Source organism: Sceloporus undulatus, chromosome 3 (assembly GCF_019175285.1).
Source record: "Sceloporus undulatus isolate JIND9_A2432 ecotype Alabama chromosome 3, SceUnd_v1.1, whole genome shotgun sequence".
Classification (NCBI taxonomy): Eukaryota; Metazoa; Chordata; class Lepidosauria; order Squamata; family Phrynosomatidae; genus Sceloporus; species Sceloporus undulatus.
Window position 1 is genome coordinate 234,723,884 of NC_056524.1, and position 20,879 is coordinate 234,744,762.

General features: G+C 43.4%; 1 protein-coding gene across 1 annotated transcript in view; it reads right to left on the minus strand.

Annotated features, from left to right (window-relative positions):
• The window catches only part of DNER (delta/notch like EGF repeat containing), a 187,189-nt gene that overhangs the window by 35,927 nt on the left and 130,383 nt on the right, over positions 1 to 20,879 (minus strand). Inside the window, exons 6-8 of the mRNA XM_042460451.1 lie at positions 19,835 to 19,988; positions 15,960 to 16,073; positions 2,580 to 2,804 (exon numbers count right to left, since the gene is read on the minus strand). Coding sequence (XP_042316385.1) covers positions 2,580 to 2,804; positions 15,960 to 16,073; positions 19,835 to 19,988 — 493 coding nt within the window. The remainder of the gene's footprint in view (positions 1 to 2,579; positions 2,805 to 15,959; positions 16,074 to 19,834; positions 19,989 to 20,879) is intronic.

The window sequence follows — 20,879 nt, forward strand, 5'->3', positions numbered from 1 at the left end:
TTTCCAAATTCCCACACCTAAGAGTTTAGAATTATAAACCTTTTATGTCCTTCTTCATTAACATCTCAGCATTGTCAACTACTTATTCCAGATATTAACAAGTGCAAACAGCACCTTCACAAACCAAGGCTTGAAAGCTGTTACTCTTTCCTTCTTTTTTCTTAACAAATTGAATAAATCATTCACAATCTTTCGCAAAGCTGTCTGATTATTTTTCTTTTATAATAGTACCTACTTTGTCCATTTCTGGCAGTTCGAACGTTTTTAATATCCATTCTTCTTTAAATAGAATTTCTGAGTTTTTCCATTTGTTTTCATAGTTCACTCAAGCTGCCAGTATCATATAGTGCATCACCTTGTAATTTAAACAACTAATCTATTAATTTGACAAACCTAACAGAAACAATTCTGGGTCCAAATCTATTTTAATTTTAAATATATTCTGCAATATTTTTGTTTGTTTGTTTCCAGACATTCTTGGCTTTATCACATGTCCACCGTAGGTGATAAAAGGACCCAGCTTGCTTCCCACATTTACAACAAAGGTTCCTTGCCCCTTTACACACTTTTGCTATTTTTATTGAGGTCAGGTACCATCTGTACAGCTTTTTAAAGACATGTTCTTCAGGATCATGATATAATATGCTTTCAAGCTTCTTCATTCACATTCTTTCCCACCCATCTAACTCATTGCTATTGCCAATGTTCTGCACACATTTGGCAATACAATTTTTGTTTTATTCATCTGTGCATGTGACCACGCCTCCATTAGGGATAGGCAAGCTGCCACATTCCCATTGCATCCTGTTGTCCCCAATGGCAGTGCGGCCACATGCAAGTGCCACCACTGGGGGCAACGCAGGCTGGAGCATCTGCAGGATTTGGTATTGGGGGCAGGGAGGGCGGATCCAGAACGGATCCCCCATGGATACCAAGATGTAATATAGGTTTACATCTGAATCTTAGGCTCTCATAGGTTTAAAACTGATTCTTTCATGGGTGCATCTGGCATGTATACAAATTATTCAAGCACATCTCATCACCAGTCCTCTTGTATCGATCCAAAATACAACTCTCCAAGTTTTACATATTTTAACTACACTGTGAACTATATCTACTCTACATTATAATATAATGTATTGTAATACATTATGCAAAAGGATCTTGTAGCATCTTTGAGACTTAGGCGCGTTACAGACCGCCCAAAACAGGCAGTCTCACGCCGCTGCTGGTTGCTGCATCCGGGAACTGCAGCAGCCAAACTGCGCAGTTCCAGGGCGCAGCAAGAAAGAAGCGCCAAAATGGCGCTTCTTTCTGTGCCCCGGGAGGGGTGCCGCAAGGCGCAAGGCGTCCGCGACGTCAAAATGGCGGCACCCATCTGTATGCGGCGCCGCCATTTTGATGTACTCATTACGCATGGGGCAAGGCGCGTCAGGAAGCGCTGCCCCTCGCGTGTAACGGCGGCGCCTCATTGGCCTGTCTGTAACATGCCTGAGAGAAAGAAGCTGGTAGCATAAACCTTCATAGACTAAAGGGTGAAACAGACCGCCCCAAAGGGACAGTGTGACACTGCCCCTGAAAAAGCTTAGTGGATCCTGTGGCAACTGCCTACTGTGGCCCCACTCTAGCGTTTTGCTGCCACAAGAAAGAAGCGGCAAATTGCCACTCCTTTTTGCGGCAGCTTTTCCTGCCCCCCAGGGCTTTGCAATGCTGTGGCAGTGTGCAGTGACTAAATGCCATGCTTCCACAGCACCATGAAGCCTATGCATATGTGTGGCTTCCCAGCAGTGTGGGGACATGCTGTACTGTCCCTTAGTGTGCATCATCAGATGGATGGAGTGAAATGCCTAGGAACACACCTTTATAGCTAAAAATAAGCAGGTTGTGTAGGTGAATAGCAATAGAAATGCAAAACCTATGTATATATGTTCAGTTTTAACTGATGGTCACTGGTGGATGAAGGAGGGAGGAAAAATTTTCCCTAAAGCCAAGGTGTGTAGGTCCCAGTGAAATCAGAAGGGACATGTTTGACTTGGCTTAACTTAGTTCACATTTAATCAAATTTTTGATTTTGACTGAATCTAGATCCACCCAATAGCTTTCTACAACCTTCAAATGATATGTTCATAACAATGTAAAAAACACTGTAATGATTATGAAACCTACCCTGTGCAAGGAAGCTGTGGTGTATATAACATAATATTTGGAAAACAGAATTCAACATACATAGAATTCAAAACTAAACAGATCCAGCTATCTATTCTCCTAAAAAACTAATTCAAAATTTCTCACAGCTACTTAATTTTATAGCATTAAAAGCTTTAGTGCATCACTCTAAAATGAGCATCCTAGAGTTTTGTTATTATAAGTTCACATCAGATACATAATGAACCATCTGGAAAACAATTTACATGTTCAAAATGTTCATTTTGAAATTTCTGATTAAGTATAAACTATTTCAATGGCTATCATTATAGTTTGTTCAAAGCAATCTCTTTTCAATCAGTACTAAAAAGAGAAAAGGAACTAATTTTAGCTTACATACACAGAAGCTAGGGTGATCTGGTAAGAGTACTTACCTGGGATACAGAGACATTTGTAACTTGTTCCAACACTACGACAAATGCCATGGGCACAAGGATTCAGAGCACAGAAATCAATCAGCTGGGCACAGGTAGGTCCAGTGAATCCTGCACTACAACTGCAAGAATAGGAAAGCCGATCTGAATAACAGGTTCCATTGTTCTGGCATGGAAGCGAAGCACAGTGGTCAACTTTTTCTTCACAAGATGGTCCCAAGTATCCTAAAAAGAAGTGAAGACACCTTATTTCCATGCATTCATCAAGTACAGTGGTACCCCGGGATACGAATGCGCCGCTTTACGAAATTTCCGGGATACGAAAAAGCTCCATTGAAAAAAACTGTTCCGGGATACGAAGGTTTTTTCGGGTTACGAAATTTTTTTCGGCGCGAAATTCAAACGCAACCGCTAGCCGCGCTTTGGAAAAGCCTTTTTCGGCTTGCGAAATGCATCGGGTTACGAACGCCGCGGCGGAACGAATTAATTTCGTAACCCGAGGCACCACTGTATGTGATGGGAGAGGAGCAGAAATAGCGCTTGGAAAAGTTACTTTTTTGGTTAGTTGCCATACTGGCTAGGAGATTCTGCAAGTTACAGTCCAAAACATAACATATCCAAGCTTGATCTTGATAGTTTTCAAATTATTGCTCTAGTACTATACTACAAAAGTGTTACATTTGTACCGTAATGTGAGAAGGAATATCTTCTCTTGTAGTTTAATCTTTTTAGTCACTTTTAAAATTACAGGTATGTACCCTCCTGTATAGTGGAGGACAAATAAATGGCAGAGGAAGAATATCAGTTTAAGTGCTTTCTCCTATTTAGTCTTAATGGAGATACAAGATTCATTTATATGCTGATAAAAACTAACATGACTAACATCATGTGCTGCTTCATGCTCCATTATGAGTATTGACATGAGACAGTGGAGCATGTTTTTTACCACAGAGAAAAAGAAGGAAATCTAGAAAATTTAGTTCACAGAGAAGACTTCTAAACATCAAAACTATCCCATCTTTCCTCCAGTGATCTCAAGTAAGCATAGATAGTCTTATCTTTCTTAATCTCTATAATGGTGTTGCATTTTTTTAAAAAAAAAAATCCATTATTTTTTATTATAAACATTTTCCCCAAAAGAGAAAGTAGTACACAAAGTTACATTTCATATTACAAGTACACAACCATAAGATATATAATTTAAAGATGTCCAAAGTTTCCTCACAGAGCCAACCAAAAATATTTGAATGCCTCTGAAAGTGCAGCATTATCTTCCTCCTCCCCAATATATTCATCAAAACAGTTCCTAAATCATACTAGGGGGCTCTTCAGACTGGCCAACTCTGGGAGCAGAGTTGGGGCATCACATCCACATGACGCACGCCCTGACTCTGTCCCCCGTCCCCCCCGGCACTGTGACACCACACACCACTCCACACGGCATGTGGCATAACAGCGCTCCTCCGGCACTGTGTCTGGATGACGCAGCGGCAAAGGAACACTGTATAGTTGCAGCGCCATGGCATCACAGCTATTATGTCCTGGAAAGGCTGGATCGGAGCCACAGCGTGCAGTTGCCATAGCCCTGATCCGGCTAGGAAAGGGGAGGCATTGCGCCATCCCTTAGTAGCTGTCTATACAGCCACTCAAATTACATTTTTTTCCTTTAGCCATTTGAAGGTTATGAGTTAATTTTTCAATCAAAGGTAACTGTTGCACCTTATTATACCATGCCATCACAGATATCCCCTTTAAATCTTTTCAGAGTCGAGCTGAGACCAGTTTGGCTGCTACTAATAAATAATCAATATGTGATCCTATTTAATTCTGTGACCTTAACCATTCAAGTATGGATTTGAATCCAGCCTTCATGAACCTAGTCCAAGAGCTTATATAATAAAAGATACAAAATAAAAGTAGTAATTAGATAAAAGAGAAAAGGGGAGTCTTAAATATAGCAAATAATAAGCAAAATAAAATGCATTATGCAAATTTATTCATCATTGTCTTTAGTGAGCTTACAGGAACACTGCAAGTTGAAACAAAGGGAACAAAGGTTCATTTCCCATGACTGAACAGAAGGCTCAAGATGTACCTCACGTCTTGATTAATTTTGCAACCAGCTAATGAAATTCAGAAGAGCAGAGCAAAATTTTCAAAACTAAAAAATATTTTAGTCGAATGTGTCAGACCTTGTTGAAGGTACAAATACTTCAAAACTGGATTGTTATTTTCTGCTAGGGCTTTTGATTGAACAGTACAACAGTACTTTCCTACTTTCATAGGTTAGAACTTCAGTAGTGATATGGCAATCAGATGTGTTTTAAACCACTTTCCTGTCCGTGGCAGAGGAAAATAAAGGCTCCAGCTAGATGAAATATGTCCTTATATGAAGTATGTGGCTCTAAAGGAGGTCCTCATGAAAGCAAATGGTCTCCATGTGAACAGGTGTCTGATTGCAAGGAGACGTAAGACTGAGTCTTATGTACTGTACTTGACAGCAGCAGCATATAAATTGTTGAATAACCAAAAGTCAGTGCTGACAGCAAGGGTGCTTTTTTGGGGGGAGGGGGGTAATACCCAACCCCAGTTTTTGGAACTGAATGATCCTGCACTGTGCCTTGTTGTATCTTGTAATTGTCTTACCCTGTTTTAGTTTATTTCTGCTGGCTATTTCCTTTTTGGACTGTTTGCTCTTAGCTTCTGGAAACTCTCCATCTGGTATCATCATTAACACCCAGTAGGCCTTGACCCTGCTGTACTGCTTCCCTAGTCTCTAACCTGGTTTGCTCTTTATTTCATTTATATGTCGCTTTTCTCCAAGAGTGGGACCTGAAGTGGCTTCCAGAAGTATAGGTTGCTCACCTGTAACTGTGTTTCTTCAAGTGGTCATCTGCGAATTCACACATATGGGTTTACTCTGCGCCTGCGCAGCAATCCTTGGAAACTTCTAGAATCTCTAGGCAGAAAGTAATGTATCTTTCTGCAACTTTTTGGCGGTAGCTCCGCCCACCCATATATAAGGCCCCTGGTGGCCCGCTCTTCTCCAGTTCCGAATGAGCCGCTAACAGCGCGGCAACAAGCGTTGTCAAATGAGCAGACACTGAGGGGATGGATGGGCGGGTTTGTGTGAATTCGCAGATGACCACTCGAAGAAACACAGTTACAGGTGAGCAACCTGTACTACTTCTTCGTGGTCTCTGCGAATCACACAAATGGGTTTAGACTAGCGAGCTATAGTCAGAGGAGGAGGGAGTGTCAAAACCAATAATGACATAATCAATAAAGTATGTAAACCAAACAACTGTGTTATTTATTAACAGTGTAACAGGTCTATTGAATGGCAGAAAGTAACACTGCCCTCCCAAAGGCTGCATCGTGCCTGGCCCTTGTGTCCAGCCTGTAATGTCTAATGAATGTCAATGGCTGGGACCAGACAGCTGCCTTACAGACATCCTCAAGGGGTATCTCCGTCAAAAAGGCTGAGGATGCAGCTACCGCCCTAGTTGCATGGGCTCTAACCCGACCTGGTAGAGGCTTTCCAGCCAGTTCGTAGCAGAGGTGGATGGTACTGGCCACCCACTTGGAGAACCTCTGCGGTGACACCGGCAGCCCCTTCTTGGCTTCGGAGTAGCACACGAAAAGTCTCTCCGAACGCCTGGAAACAGGTGTCCTGTCCAGATAGAACGCCAGTGCCCTGCGGACATCCAGGGCATGGAGCTGACGCTCAGAGTCTGTGGTCGGATTAGGAGCCAGAGCCGGCAAAACAATGTCCTGGTTGATGTGGAAGGCAGACACCACCTTTGGCAAGAAAGTGATGTCTGTACGGAGCACCACCTTGTCCTTGTGGAAACGGAGGAAGGGTTGGACGATCCTCAGGGCACACAATTCACCAGCTCGGCGGGCTGACGTTATAGCTACCAGGAAGGCCGTCTTCCAAGTCAGGAGTCTCAGGTCCGTGGTAGCTAAAGGCTCAAAGGGCTTAGATACCAAATGTGCCAAGACGGTATCTAGACTCCACTGTGGTGTAGGGTCTAGAATCGGTGGGTGCAAATTGTTGAATCCCTTAAGGAACCTCTTTATGAGAGGGTCCCCAAAGAGAGAAGGCTTGTCCTGAAACAGGTAGTGAGATGAAATGGCAGATAGGTAGCATTTGATAGAACTCAAGGAGAGACCTGCATCCGCCAAAGTCATGAGAAAGTCCAGGACTACAGGGATGGAGACATGGGATGGTGGAATGTCCCTTGCTTGTAGAAAGGTTAGGAACCTATCCCATTTGTAGGCATAGGACCTCCGTATGGATGGTCTCTGTGCTGCCTTGATGATGTCCTGTACACCGGATGGAAGTGTCCTCAGGATGAAATCCTCCATGCTGCCAATGGGAGGGACTGCATCTCGGGATGGTGAACTTGTCCGTTGTGGAGCGAGAGCAGGTCAGGCCGGTGCTCGAGGCGGAGATGGTCCTGCGCTTGTTGTAGGAGCGGGGCGAACCACGGCTGTCTGGGCCACCACGGCGTTACCAGGATTGCGTCCGTGTGGTCGGCCAACATTTTCGAGAAGACTCTTGTAATCAAAGGGAATGGAGGGAAGGCGTACAGGAGGCCTTGGGTCCATTTGAACTGGAAGGCGTCCCCTTCCGATGCTGGGTCTCTGTACCGTGAGCAGAATCTTACGGTCTGAGTGTTCAGCCGGGAGGCAAACAGGTCGAGGAGGGGGATTCCCCAACGACTGAAGAGTCGGGAGACTACTTCTGGATGCAGTCTCCACTCGTGGCAAGTGGATGGTGACCTGCTGAGACGGTCTGCCAGGTCGTTCTGTTCGCCGGGCAGGTGAATGCATTGTAGCAGAATCTTGTGTTCTATGCACCATTCCCAAATGCGGATGGTGATCAATAACAGAGTCCTCGACTTCGTACCACCCTGTATGTTGAGGTAGTACATGACGGTGGTGTTGTCGGTGAGGAGGAGCACCACCTTGTCCACGAGGACCGTCTGAAAGGCTCTGAGTGCTTTCTCCATGGCGAGCATCTCCAATACGTTGATGTGGAGAGTAGCTTCTGCCAGTGACCATCTGTCCTTTATTGTAAGGTTCAGCGTGTGGGCGCCCCATCCTTGCAGGGAGGCGTCCGTAGTCAGGGAGAGGTCCGGCTGAGGGGGTAAGAATGGCATCCCCACACAGACGTTGTCGGATTGGAGCCACCATCGTAAGGACCTCTGTACCGTCCTCGGGATGGTGAGCAACTTGGTGGCCGTGTCTCGGACGGGGTCGAACACGGAGAGGAACCAAGATTGAATGGGCCTGAGGCGCAGTCTGGCCCACGGTGTGATGAAAGTGGTGGAGGCCAGGTGCCCCATGGCAACCTGAACTGCACGGGCCTGAAGGCGTCTTTGGCGGAGGCAGGGCTGTAGAGATGCACAGAGGGCTTGGAACCTTGTCTCTGGAAGGTATGCCCGCATCTGTACAGAGTCCAGTGTTGATCCTATGAAGTCTATTCGCTTGGTAGGAGTCAAGTTGGACTTGTCGAAGTTGACCTGCAGCCCTAGTGTTTGTAGCAAGGATAAGGCAAATTCCAGCTGCTTGAGTAGGGCGTCCTTTGAGGATGCTGCGAAGAGCCATTCGTCCAGGTACGGGAAGACTGTGATTCCCTTCTGACGTAGGTAAGCCACCACGGGTGCCATGCACTTGGTGAAGACCCTTGGAGCTGTGGAAAGGCCAAAGGGAAGGACCTTGTATCGGTACGCCTGGTGCCCGACAGCGAAAGCGAGGAACCTGCGGTGGTCCTCCAGGATCGCTATGTGAAAATATGCATCTTTCAAGTCTAGCATTATGAACCAGTAGTCTTCCTGTAGGAGTGGTAAGATAGAAGCAAGAGTTACCATCCTGAATTTTTTGTAAACAATAAAGTTATTAAGGGCTCGGAGATCCATTATGGGTCTGAGGCCGGAGTCTCTTTTCGGTACAGTGAAGTACCTGGAAAAAAAGCACCACTTGAACTCAGAGGGGGAGACGGGTTCAATGGCGCCTTTGTCTAAGAGGGTGCGCACTTCGTCGAGAAGGGTGTCCGAGGGGACGGTTGAAACAAAAACTCCGGTTGGCGGGAGCTCAGAGAACTCTAGGGCATAACCCCTACGGACGATGTTAAGTGCCCAAGAGTCTGTAGTGATGGCGGCCCAGGTGGTAAAGAAGGGGCTCAGCCTATTGGAGGTGACGAGGTGCGCAGAAACACATCAGAACCTCTTTTTGCCCCGGCCATCCTTCTTCCTATATCCCTGTTGGTACCTCTGGCGTGGAGATTTGGACAGTACGGAGGACATACCGTGCTTCCTAGCCGCGGTCTTCATCCGGTACCTGAAGCTAAGTTTCTCGTCCGTGTCCCTATTGAAGAGGCCCGAGTTATCAAAGGGCATGTCTTCAATAGCCGCCTTTGCCTGAGGGGTAAGATCTAATGACCGGAGCCACGCATAGCGGCGGAGGGCAATGGAGCCAGAGAGGATCTTGGATGCACAATCAGTGGAGTGCCTGGCGGAGATGATCTGCTGTCCAGCCATGAGTTGGATCTCATTCCTGAGAGCCGCCATCATACGCCTCCTGTCCTCGGGCAAGTCCGCAATGGTGGGATCCATCTTCTCCACCAGGAACTGGACGTAGGCCCCCATGCAAGCTGCATAGTTCGCTATCTTGAGGTCTAGGGCAGCCGAAGCGTAGAATTTCTTCGCCAGGGCGTCCAGCTTCTTACTGTCCTTGTCTACGGGTGAGGACGAGGCTTTGGGGGCGAAGGTGGACTGGGCCCCTTCAACAATAGCTGAATTCAGCTTCGGGTGGTTCGACAGCCAGGACGGGGCGGATGGAGTGACTCTGTACAGGTTCTCGATCCTGCGCGAAGTGGACGGTATGGTGGCTGGGGCGTCCCAAGAGCGCTTGGCGATCTTCTCCAGGGAAAGGAGGTAGGCCAGGGCTGGTGGAGCTGGGGCAGAGCCGTGGATCCTCCTCTCTACCGGGTCGAGGGCATCATCCTCCGGATGGGCGACTTCAAGCTTGAGGGCGTCAGCCATCCGTATGACCCTGTCGGCAAAGGCCCTGACGTCATCCGTAGGCGATGGGACAGAGGGGCCCTGAGGCACAAACAGGGCATCCTCATCCGAGACTGGGGATGCAGAACGAGGAGAGCCCGAGCCAGATCTCAAGGGGGATGGGCTCTGCCGTCTGAGGAGAGGGTCGGATGTCCCGAGGTCGTCCCGGTCATCCCGGCGGGAAGTGTCATCATCCGGACGACAGCCTTGAAGATGAGCATAGAGGTCCCGGCGGAGGCGGGATGGGTCAACCGGGATGAGATACTGTCCCGTGCGTTGATCGTGGACGAGATCCGGGAACGCCTGGAAGAGGTCTCGGTCGTGACCTGCAGGGGGGCGATGGTGTACAGCCAGAGCCTCGTCGGCTTCTGTACCTAGCGTGGCCCGGTCCCGTGAGGCAGAGCGTGGTCGCCTTGTTGGCGAAGGCGAGGGTGATCTTGACCTCGGCCTCTGAGGGGAGAATGGAGCGTAGGAGTCCCGAAGCTCTCCCTCCGATTCAGAGTCCACATGCACAATCTGTAGGCTGTCTGCCGGTACAGAGAGGTGGCTGGTGAGGAGGACTCTGGGCTCGAGCGGCACTGTACGGGAGAGGGCCGGTACAGACGGAGTTGGGGTCTTCTCCGGCTCAGGAACGGGCGATGTCGACGGTACTGGCCTCGACTCAGGCGGAGGCACTGAGACCGTACTTGGGGGCCCCTTGCGGCGGGTCTTAGCCGGCGGCGAGGACGAGCGAGCCCACTTCTTGTCCCGGTCGGAGCGTTTCTCCCCTTTTTTCTTGGGGGCTTTGGAGGCCTCCACTTCCCCAGGGGCTCCAGAGCCGCTAGGCTGGCTGAGAACCCTCTCATAGAGGGCGGCCTTGAGAGTCCGGTCCCTATTCTTGAGGGCTTGGGTGGACATGGCCTTGCAGTGGGGACAACTGCCCTGAACGTGTGCCTCCCCCAGGCAGAGGACACACTTGTCGTGGCCATCGGCCCTGGGGAATTTAACCCCACACTTAATACATTGCTTGAAGGAAGCCATGGTAAGAAGAGTCCGTTACCAGTCCGAAGTCAAGCCGAAGTCAAAGAAAGTCGTCAAGCCAAGGGAAAGTCCGAGAGAATGGTCAGTGAAAGTCCGAAGGTCAAAATAGCCAGAGATTCCAATAACAGAGAGCAAGCAAAAGCTAGCGAAGTTCCTAGAGCTGCTTAGCGCGGCGGAATGAAGGAACTGGAGAAGAGCGGGCCACCAGGGGCCTTATATATGGGTGGGCGGAGCTACCGCCAAAAAGTTGCAGAAAGATACATTACTTTCTGCCTAGAGATTCTAGAAGTTTCCAAGGATTGCTGCGCAGGCGCAGAGTAAACCCATTTGTGTGATTCGCAGAGACCACGAAGAAGAAACAGTATGTTAACAACATTTACAATAAAATTTAAAAGCAATTAAAATCACCCCATAAAACACACCAAAATAATTTTAGAAACAACCCAAAGTGTAAATGATAAATAAAACATGAACAATAAAAGCCCCTTTACTTATACATTAAAAACCTGCTTAAAAAGAAACTTATTTGCCTGTCAGTGAAGGGAAAACTGGGAGAGAGCCAGCCTAGCCTCCTATAGAAGGGAGTTCCAGAGGGACTGAATAGCTTACTCTACAGACCAACACCAGGTATCTTGTTTCTGGAAATAAGGCAGTAACATCGGGCCATGGAGACAGGCATGAAGTCAGGCATATCTGAAGCTGGGATATGGTAACACAATCAACTCCACCCTGTAATTCAATATTGCAGACAGTGCTGGCTTCTCATATAGTTTCATGAGCCAGCACTATGAAGGGGTCACATCAACATCAATATCCACGTCAATAACCAAAGAAATTCTGTAGAAATTCTGGACTAAATCCAAAGTTATCTAGAATAGACTCACTGAAGTGGATGAGACTTGGTAGCCACAAGTATAGTTCCACTGACTTCAGTTGGTCTACTTGAAGTAAGAACAATTAGCACTCTGATAGATACAAAAGAGGCTTCATTTTAAACCCACATGGGTCCAAAATACACAGCAGAAATACTCCTAGTTTGAGACCACTTTGACTGCCCTGGCTCAATGCTAGGAAACTCTGAGAACTATTGAAGACATTTAGCCTTCTCTGTCAGAAAGCTCTGGTGCTACAATAAATTACAACTCACAAGATTCCCTAGCACTGAGCCAGGGCAGTTAAAGCAGTCTCAAACTGGATTATTTCTGCAGTGTATTTTGGACCATGGAGAACAAATTACAGAAAAGAATTTGAAATTTAGAAAAGCAAGAGAATGCTTGAATGCTCAAACCCAATGGCATCCTTTAGAGTGTTTCTTTATTCCAGTTGTCTGTGAAATAACAGTTAACTTCCCTGTAAATTGTCTCATCCACTTTGACAAGGACGTATGTCATTAGTTTTGACTAAGAATGATCAAATGTGATAGGTGGGGAACGAAAACTGAAGTTCTATTCAGTACTTCAGCCCAACTCAGCTTAGAGGTCAAATATAGAACTCTAGAAATCAAAAGAAAAATTTGAAGTGAAATGAACATAGCTACTCTCCTTAATATATTCTATCGTTGAAACATGACATTCAATAGGAATTTCTCAAGTCTTTTAGTCATCAGCTGCTATATGTGAGAGACAGTTTTATGGGTTCTTTTTATCACTCTTTCTCCAATGCTCTCAAACGTCTTCTCTATTTTAATTGCTTGAGAACCCCAGCTCAAAGGTTTGGCACCCTGAATTACAGAAGTCATCTTTATTATGCAAATGGACCATTTTATAAAAGAGTTCTTTATTAGCTCTTTTTAATTTTTTTCCTTACCACATATTTAATATTTCTTTTAAAACCTAAGGCTAGACTCTCAGGTCTATTTTTCTTTTTTAAAAAAAGCCTGTTCAGGTAGGCTTTTAATGTGTAATCATGGGATGCGTTTTACATGGGACAGGTATTGTGATTTTATTGTGGTTTTAATGTTTGTAATTTTATGTTGTTTTTAGCTGAAGTTTTATTTGTTTCATTGTGATATGTTTTTAGAATTTTTATTTGTGAGCTGCCTTGGGTCCCTTCGGGGAGAAAGGCAGGACAGAAAGAAAACAAACAAACAAATAAATAAATAAATAAATAAGTCCTGCTTGCTCATCATGCACTGATCAGGCCTTAGATGCCATTTCTGAAAAGAAACTTGCCCAAAGTAATTAAAAACTTCCAACATTGCTTTGTCAAGTCTCCCTTTAGGCAATATGTCAAGGAAGTCTTCACCCCTGTCTGCACAGCCCAAATAAAAAAAGCTCCCCCAGCCTCTTGGCAGGGAGTCTGGATGATGCAGGGTCCAATCCTGAGTCTGGTGTGAACAGTCTGGATGACATTGGTCCATTTAGCACCAAACCCAAGGTTTTTAAATGAAGTAAAAAAAAAAACTCCCTGCTTCAGATCTTTTTAGAACATCTGGAGCCCTCTGTTCACACTGGGCAGCTGTGTGAAATGTATCCTGTTGGACCATCCACTGCAGCTGCCATGCATCACTCAGAGGTCAGAAACATGGCACCCAACTACGTGATCCACAATCGGCACCTTGTTCTGACCTCAGATTGAGTGAGGCATGTCAGAAGTGGACAGCACTGTAATACACCCATGAGATCAGCTGCCTGGCATCAGAGTTGAGGGTCCCAGGTAACAGCAGGGAGGTTGGGGCAACTCTAGGGTGAGGTTACTCCAGGCTGCTTATGGAGTACCTTTGCCCATGCAGACACCACCCTATTGATTCATCCCCAGTAACTGACAGCCCAATTTACACTTTCCTCCTCATTTTCCTTTGTCGCAAATTTATGTACTTCCAGCATCCTTTGTTTATTTTATTTTAGGTCCATTCTTTCACCCAGACTTTGGGACTTTAGCATTTAAGTATATATTAGCCCATGGGTTATTTCTCCCCAGTGAGCTATATTTGCATTTTAGAGCATGTAGACTTTTTTTTTTATCACATAGAAACAATTAAGCACAGTGGGGGAAAGGAAACTGGGCAAGGACCTCCTGGGAGAACAGTCTAAAAATGCAGTATATGCAATTTAATATGCAACTTTCCAAGTACTATCACACAAACATAGTGATGTATCTATGTTTTAACTTCACTCTCCCTGCAATCTTTCCTCAGAATAAAGGCAGTAAATGGAGAAGGTGATTGTGTGCAAGAGAAAAATCATTGTCATAAGGGATAAAAGGTTGGTGGACTAATACATTCTGACTGATTGACTGATTGGATTAAAAGAGAGAGAAACTGAAGCATTAGCATTTGGTTAATTCAGTTAATACCTGTTGTTTCATCATAAATAACAGGTATGATATTCTCTCTAGACATCTCTATCTTCTCTGCCATGCTATTTAATGTATGTCAGAAGCCACTGGGTCAGATCATCAAAGAATTCAGAATGAGGTACCAGCTCACAGATGACACTCTGCTCTCTTTCTCCATGTTCTCTGTTTCTGCTGACACAGTACAGGTACTCAGCTAGAAACAGAAATTGGTAATGGGACAGATGAGGGCTAATAAACTGAGGCTGATTTCCAACAAAAATGGGGGACTTATAGTTGTCTTATATCTGGGGTTTGGATATATAGCCTGTTCTAAAGGTTGTTGCACTCTGCTTGAGAAAGGCATTTATAGCTTGGACTTCTCTTTGATCCAGTACTTGAAGTCCAGGTTGCCTCAGAAGCGATGGCTGCCCTTTATCCCTTCCATGTGTTCATGAGCTATAACTATTTTTGGATAGACATAGCAGCTACTGTTTATGCTCTAATAACTTCCCTAAATTGATTGCTACAAAGCACTGTATGAAGTGCTGACCTTGTTCAGCTTAAGTTCTGGGGGATGCATTCCAATGGCTGATGGTGCCAAAGGAAAAAAGTCAAGGACCAAAAGCACTACCACATTTTAATGGAAAGCCCCTACTGATAGTAACCAGGCACTTCAACTTTTTCCAATATGGGAGAGCTATGCTACGATTGGGAAACCATATAGTTATGGTGCTATGGGGAAGATGGCATAGCTATCTAGGAAAGCCCAGATTGAAAAAATTCTGGGGGACTGGAGGTTTTCCCACATCTTTCCTATATAGAAGTCACAGTAAATTGAGGAGGGGTGCTGATGACACTTTCTTCAAGCAAAATTAGAGCAAGAACTATAAACTAATATAATAGATGACCCATTTGGTGAGCAGACCCACCTGCCCTGTTTCTGTCCATATATTTAGTCAATGTTATTATTTTCTTTTAAGGCTTGCATTTGGCTAGCATGGATTTTCACAGGGTACTTTTAGGAAGCCAGTTCAGATTTGGCTGAGTCCCAATATCTGATTGTCTCACTGAATGCTGTTACTATTTATGTATTCATGGGGGATGGAAGAGGCACAAAAATATTCAAAATGTCAGATTTAAACTGCTGACATTGTGTCTGTTTATAGGTCTCAACATAACTGTTAAATGGGTCACCCATTATAATAGTGTACACTAAGAAAAGATAAAAACCCAGTGCTGCACTAAATACAAATGAACGTTGATTGTTAAGTCTGTATATGGTATGAGAAACATCTCTATATACAACACAGCCTAGGTATATAAGAAATAATGTTGGGAAAGGTAACAAGAAGAGACTGGCAAGAGGAACTGGCATTTGCCCTGAGCTCCATTATGAACCAACATTTTAGTAAGGATGACTAATGTGAATGTTTTGTTATTGAAAGTTTCCATAAATTTAGGAGCAATCAAGTTACACAACAAGCACCTCCAGGCAGAAACAAGCTACAAGAAATATGCTTCCAGCCATCATACAACATTCTCATTTGACACATCTTAATATCTTTGACATATATGTAGGAAGATGATATTTACAGAATGACCCTTGGGCACTGCTGTCATGGACAGCAGCTAAACAAGCAGAGTCATTATATACTTGCAATAGCAGGCACAGCAGCACATGAGCAGTACAAATAAATGCTAGTAGAGACACACTAATACATACATTCATAGTATCTGTGGTAATTCTGGCAATATCTCTCAGGCATGAGCTCATTTATCTCATGACTACATATCCATATTACCCAGGGAAGCACTTATCAGTTCACACAACTAGTTGTCTGAATGATGAATGGCTGCATGCCAACACATCCAGTTCAAGCATGGTTGTGCACATAAGTACAAATGCAGAGGCACACGCAACAACAATTACATCTGAACCAACAAGCAGACAAAGCAGAAACAATGTCCTTAGGCAGCTGCTATAGAACTTACACCTTCAAAGTTTGTTGCTCACCTTCTGGACACTGGCAAGTAAATCCACTGATGCTGGAGTGGCAGGTACCTCCATTCTGACAGGGCTGTTGAATGCAGTAGTCAATTTCTGATTGACACAGTTCTCCGGTATACCCTTCATCATGACAGAATCATTTTTTAAAGGGGAAGAGAGGAAAAATAGAGAGAGAGAGAGAGAGAGAGAGAGAGAGAGAGAGAGAGAGAGAGAGATGGGGAAGAATTTTACTAAGAAATTTATTACTAGAAGGGACATTCTAGCATTTAAACAGAATCCTGGAATATTGATCTCGTAAGATAGTTATCTTCAGTAATTAACAGGAAGAGGATCAGTGTCAGTGTCTTCCAATGAAAACAAAACATATCAATGTACATCTGCAATGACAAAAGAACACTATTTTATAAGCAACCGTTCTCACAGCACTAGCAGATGTCGTTCTAACTTAATTGCAAAACCATTAATTAATTAATTAATTAATTAATTAATTCTGCCTGTCTTCTAGGCATTAGACAAGCAAAACTTGGACTTATATGATTTATTATGAGTGAATCTAACACAGAGGGTAGATGCAACTATGGCAGGAGGGAAAGCCAACCTCGGATTGTGGTTTAGGCTCTGGGCTTTCCTTCTCAGAGAGCTAGCTTGGTGTAATGGTTTGAGCACTGGACTACGACACTGGATACAGTATTCAAATTCCCATTCACCCATAGAGAACTATTGGGTGACCTTGGGCAAGTCAGCCTCAGAAGAAAAAAAATGGTAAAAACCCCTCTGAACAAATCTTGCCAAGAAAACCCCATTATAGGTTCATTTTAGGGTCACTATAGTTCAGAAATGACTTGAAGGCATACAACAACAACTTTCCTCCAAAGCCTACTTAAACCTTATTCTAATCTGTCCAGTTGAGACATAACAAGAAGCCACCATTAAACTTCCATCCTTCAAAATCAGTGGGAAAGGCGCAGCTGGGGGACGACTTGTAATCTCCTGGCGGCATTGGCGGTGTTTTGCTGTGTGACCACACTCATTTTTGCCCATTCAAGCCCATTCTCAGCCCATGCCTGGATTGGGTGAATGGCATGCAATAATCTCCTAATACTCCCATCATCAACTGCCACACTGACTGTGGATCATAGAAACTGTAGTTTAGCAAGATCAGAGGGTGCTGGTTTGGAAAAAGCTGATCTAAAAGGATCTGGTAAGCATGACTCATACATCCATGCTATTCATGTTTGCTGAAGATAATCTGCTTCTATCAAAACTTCTAGGCTTCCTTTTATAGTAATTTGAAGCAATTAATATCAGAATTTTGACAATTCACTGTCAGCTTTGTGAAAACATTATTATCTATGCTATATACAGTATTAAAAGGAACAAATCGTTTAATTTTTAATATGAAAGTAGTATTTTATAAGTTAGTGTGCTTTCTCAAACAACTCACAATGCTTATGGCTTGTTGTGGCTTTTGAAATCTTAAATGAAGTGGGGTTCACAACAGGAACAGCTGTTTCCATATGAACTTGTCCAGCCACTCAGATCTTTCTCAGTCTCTACTCAGACTGCTTTCCCTATTCCGGGTTTAGATGGATGACAACATGGAACTGTTCCTTCTCAGTTGTAGCCACATCTCTGGAAATCCATTCATCAAATGCTCTCTTGTAATTACATTTAGGTGGTAAGGCATTTCCATTCTGTCTTTTAAATGAATCAGATTTTACTCTTGCACTGTGGCTGACCGGCTTTTCTATTTTGCTTTTTCTTGTTGACCTCAAATGTCTGAATGAGTCCTTGACCCTTCAGTACTCTTAAAAATCAAGGGAAGCAAGAAGAAGCCTCCTTTTTGCCGCTTCCATCACAACCACACCAATGCAAGTGACAAGGAAAGAGTGCAGGAATTTGACAGCTAGGGAGGGATAGTTCTGAGACATGTATGGTGATCATATATGTCAGGGAAACGCCAAACTTCCTCTTTGAGCATTCAGATTAGGAGCCAAATGGGAAAGAATAAGCCTTGAATAGCTCACCCCTCATTTTGAAGCAATTTTTATGAGCCCTCAAAGTTTTGCTTAGTTAAGAAGAACTTCAATGTCAACATTACCAAAGACTGCAAAGGCTCTTTTAAAAATAGAGATTTTACTTTTTTTTTTTTTACATGTTCTTCACAAGCAATAATTTTAGGGCAAACTAAAAACCTACTTCCAGTGAGTCAGATGTATTTCTATTCCTCTCTCAAGTCCTGGACAATGATACGACTTATCTATACAGGTATTTATTTCTATTAAATGAGTAGACTTCACTCACTATGACCTTGTCTGTAAAGCTTATTGAAGTAGCTTTACTCCAAGCTGAATTACAGACTAATTTATCTTCTCCAATGTACTTTGCTGTTAATAGAATTTAAAGCATTACTTAACCATATTTACATATCTTTCTTGTTAAGGATATATGCAGATACATTTGCATATTTATATTAAATATAGGAGATGAAAATCTATGAGCCCAAAGAGGTCACAGCTTTTGGACAGCAGTGCTTTTATCAGAATTCAGGCTGGAAAAGTTAATTTATGTATTTACTATCTAGATGTGAAAGAAGCTGAAGTACAATGGAGGATCACCAACCCTAAAGGACATGGAATATTTGTCACATAAACAAATGGCAACTCTGTATTTCCACTGCTCCATTGCACTGAATGTGGACCCTTGATTCAGCATAGTCAGTTCAAAAGACAGAAGAGTATTCTCAACTGCAGGAAGAGATGGGCAACCAGTATTTCTCCAGATGCTGGATTATAATTCCCGATATTGCACTATAATTCCCATAATCTCTGGCTACCGCCCATGTTTTGTATGGCTAATGCTTGACCATACCAGTCTTGCCTGCTGAGCTGACTTATTCCCATCCTAGTTTGCAAATTTCTGCAGATTTTTGCAGATGTAAGTTCTCCTTCCTTCCTTCCTCCAAATGCTCCTAGAAGGGTTGCTGAGAAACTGTCCTTCTTGTCAGAAGAAGCAGCAGAAAACATCAGGAAAGAAGAAACATAAGGGGAGCAAGACTGAAAAGAGTGTATCAGCCAATAATGTCATGTGTCAGAACATACTGAGCACCTCAGTACAATAATTTCCAGAACAGATATTCTCTCATGCATTTGGGCAAATTATTTCAGTCAGCACATGCTTCCCCCACCCCGCTTTCCTTCCCAATATATATTATCTTGTGTGTCTTTTAGATTGCAAGCCTGAGGGAAGGGACTGACTAAGTGGTCTTTTTTGTAATCCATTTTGGACATATTTTTTTGTTTCAGGAGTAGGACAAATATTCTTCAAATAAATAAATAAATGATAAATAAATAAATAATACAGCTTCATGTGTCAGCAAGGAAGCAGAACTTATGGGCTAAATCTGTTCTCATTCCCTTTCCCATCTATATTAAAATAGCTAGATCAGGCTTAGTCTATATTACTTCTTAGGATATCACCGAAAGAAATGGCATCGTGTACTACCTTAGCTGCATCCTCATTCCAAGTGGAGTATACACTGATGCCTGCAAATTAATATGCAGTTATGATCTCTATACACATAAACAATTTTCTTCTATTAGTTTTCTCTGATCTGTCAGATACAAGGGGTGTTGGGAACAGATGTAGCTGACAGATCCATTGCCATGAGGCAGCTTCGCAACATATCAAGGATAGAGACCAGCATTGGGACAGTTGCTGTACGACTCAGAGCAGCTGAGATAGCCTTAAAACAAAAGAAGAATTTGCTGTCCTTAAAGCAGCCTCTGCACTAAATACAAATGTTGTGCAGGACTTCCTTCTACAAAGCAAAAAAGACATAGAATAGAGGTACGTGATTCCAAGCATAACCCAAAACGTACCAGGGAGGCATGTGCAGGTGAAGTGGTTTCCATCATGTTTTTCTATAACATCTATGCAGGTTCCATTGTTTTGGCAAGAGCTGCTTTTACAGGCATAGTATTCTTCACAGAGACCACCCAAATATTGATCTTCACAGTCACAGAAAAATGTTGCCTAGAACAAAAAAAACACTGCTATGAATCTTCAAAGCTTCCTTCTAAGTTATGATCTTGATCAAGAAAAGAAGCATCCCTAAGGTTAGACAGTAGTGTAGATGTGGCAAATGACCAATTAAGAGGGTAACAAGATCTCTAGAGGGAAACTCCTTAAAATACAAATGCTTATGCAGGAAAGGCAGCTTCTGAACTTTGATTATAACCAATTTAGCATGTTTTTGGCATGACACACTTTCATCTTAGATTAATTACATCATTTTTTAAAAAAAAGAATCACCCTCCATTCCTTTTTTCATAAGCACAAATAGAGAATAGAATTTAAAATGAAATCTTAAAAAAATTGATAGCACAAGATGAAAAGAAAAACAACCAACTAATTACTTGGCCATAATTTAGCATTCATGCAACTCAATCCTTATGAATATTTTCTCAGACAAAAGCCTGGTAAATTTCTTATTCGCAATAATGAGTACTTAAAATGCAGCCAAATTCAGCTGATGAATTGTCAGGTCTGGGTCAAGATGATTTCCTGCTTCAGATGGCAGGATGAATGACCACCACCCCTCAATTCAACATGTGTAGAACTCAATGTCAACTAAGTTACTTTGGCATCTGAGGCACATACCATATATACTCAACTATAAGTCGAGAAATTTATGCTCCAGAATGAGCTCCAAAATTCTAGGTAGACTTATACACAAGGCAATACAGTAATACAGTGGGGATCCAAGGGGGATACGTTCCGGGTCTGCCTCCCCATAGATAGCCAAAACAGTGGTACCTCAGGTCCCATTGTCTCTAATGGCTGCGTGAGAAGTCAAAGCAGCTCACAATATTATTATTATTATTATTATTATTATTATTATTATTATTATTATTATTATTATTA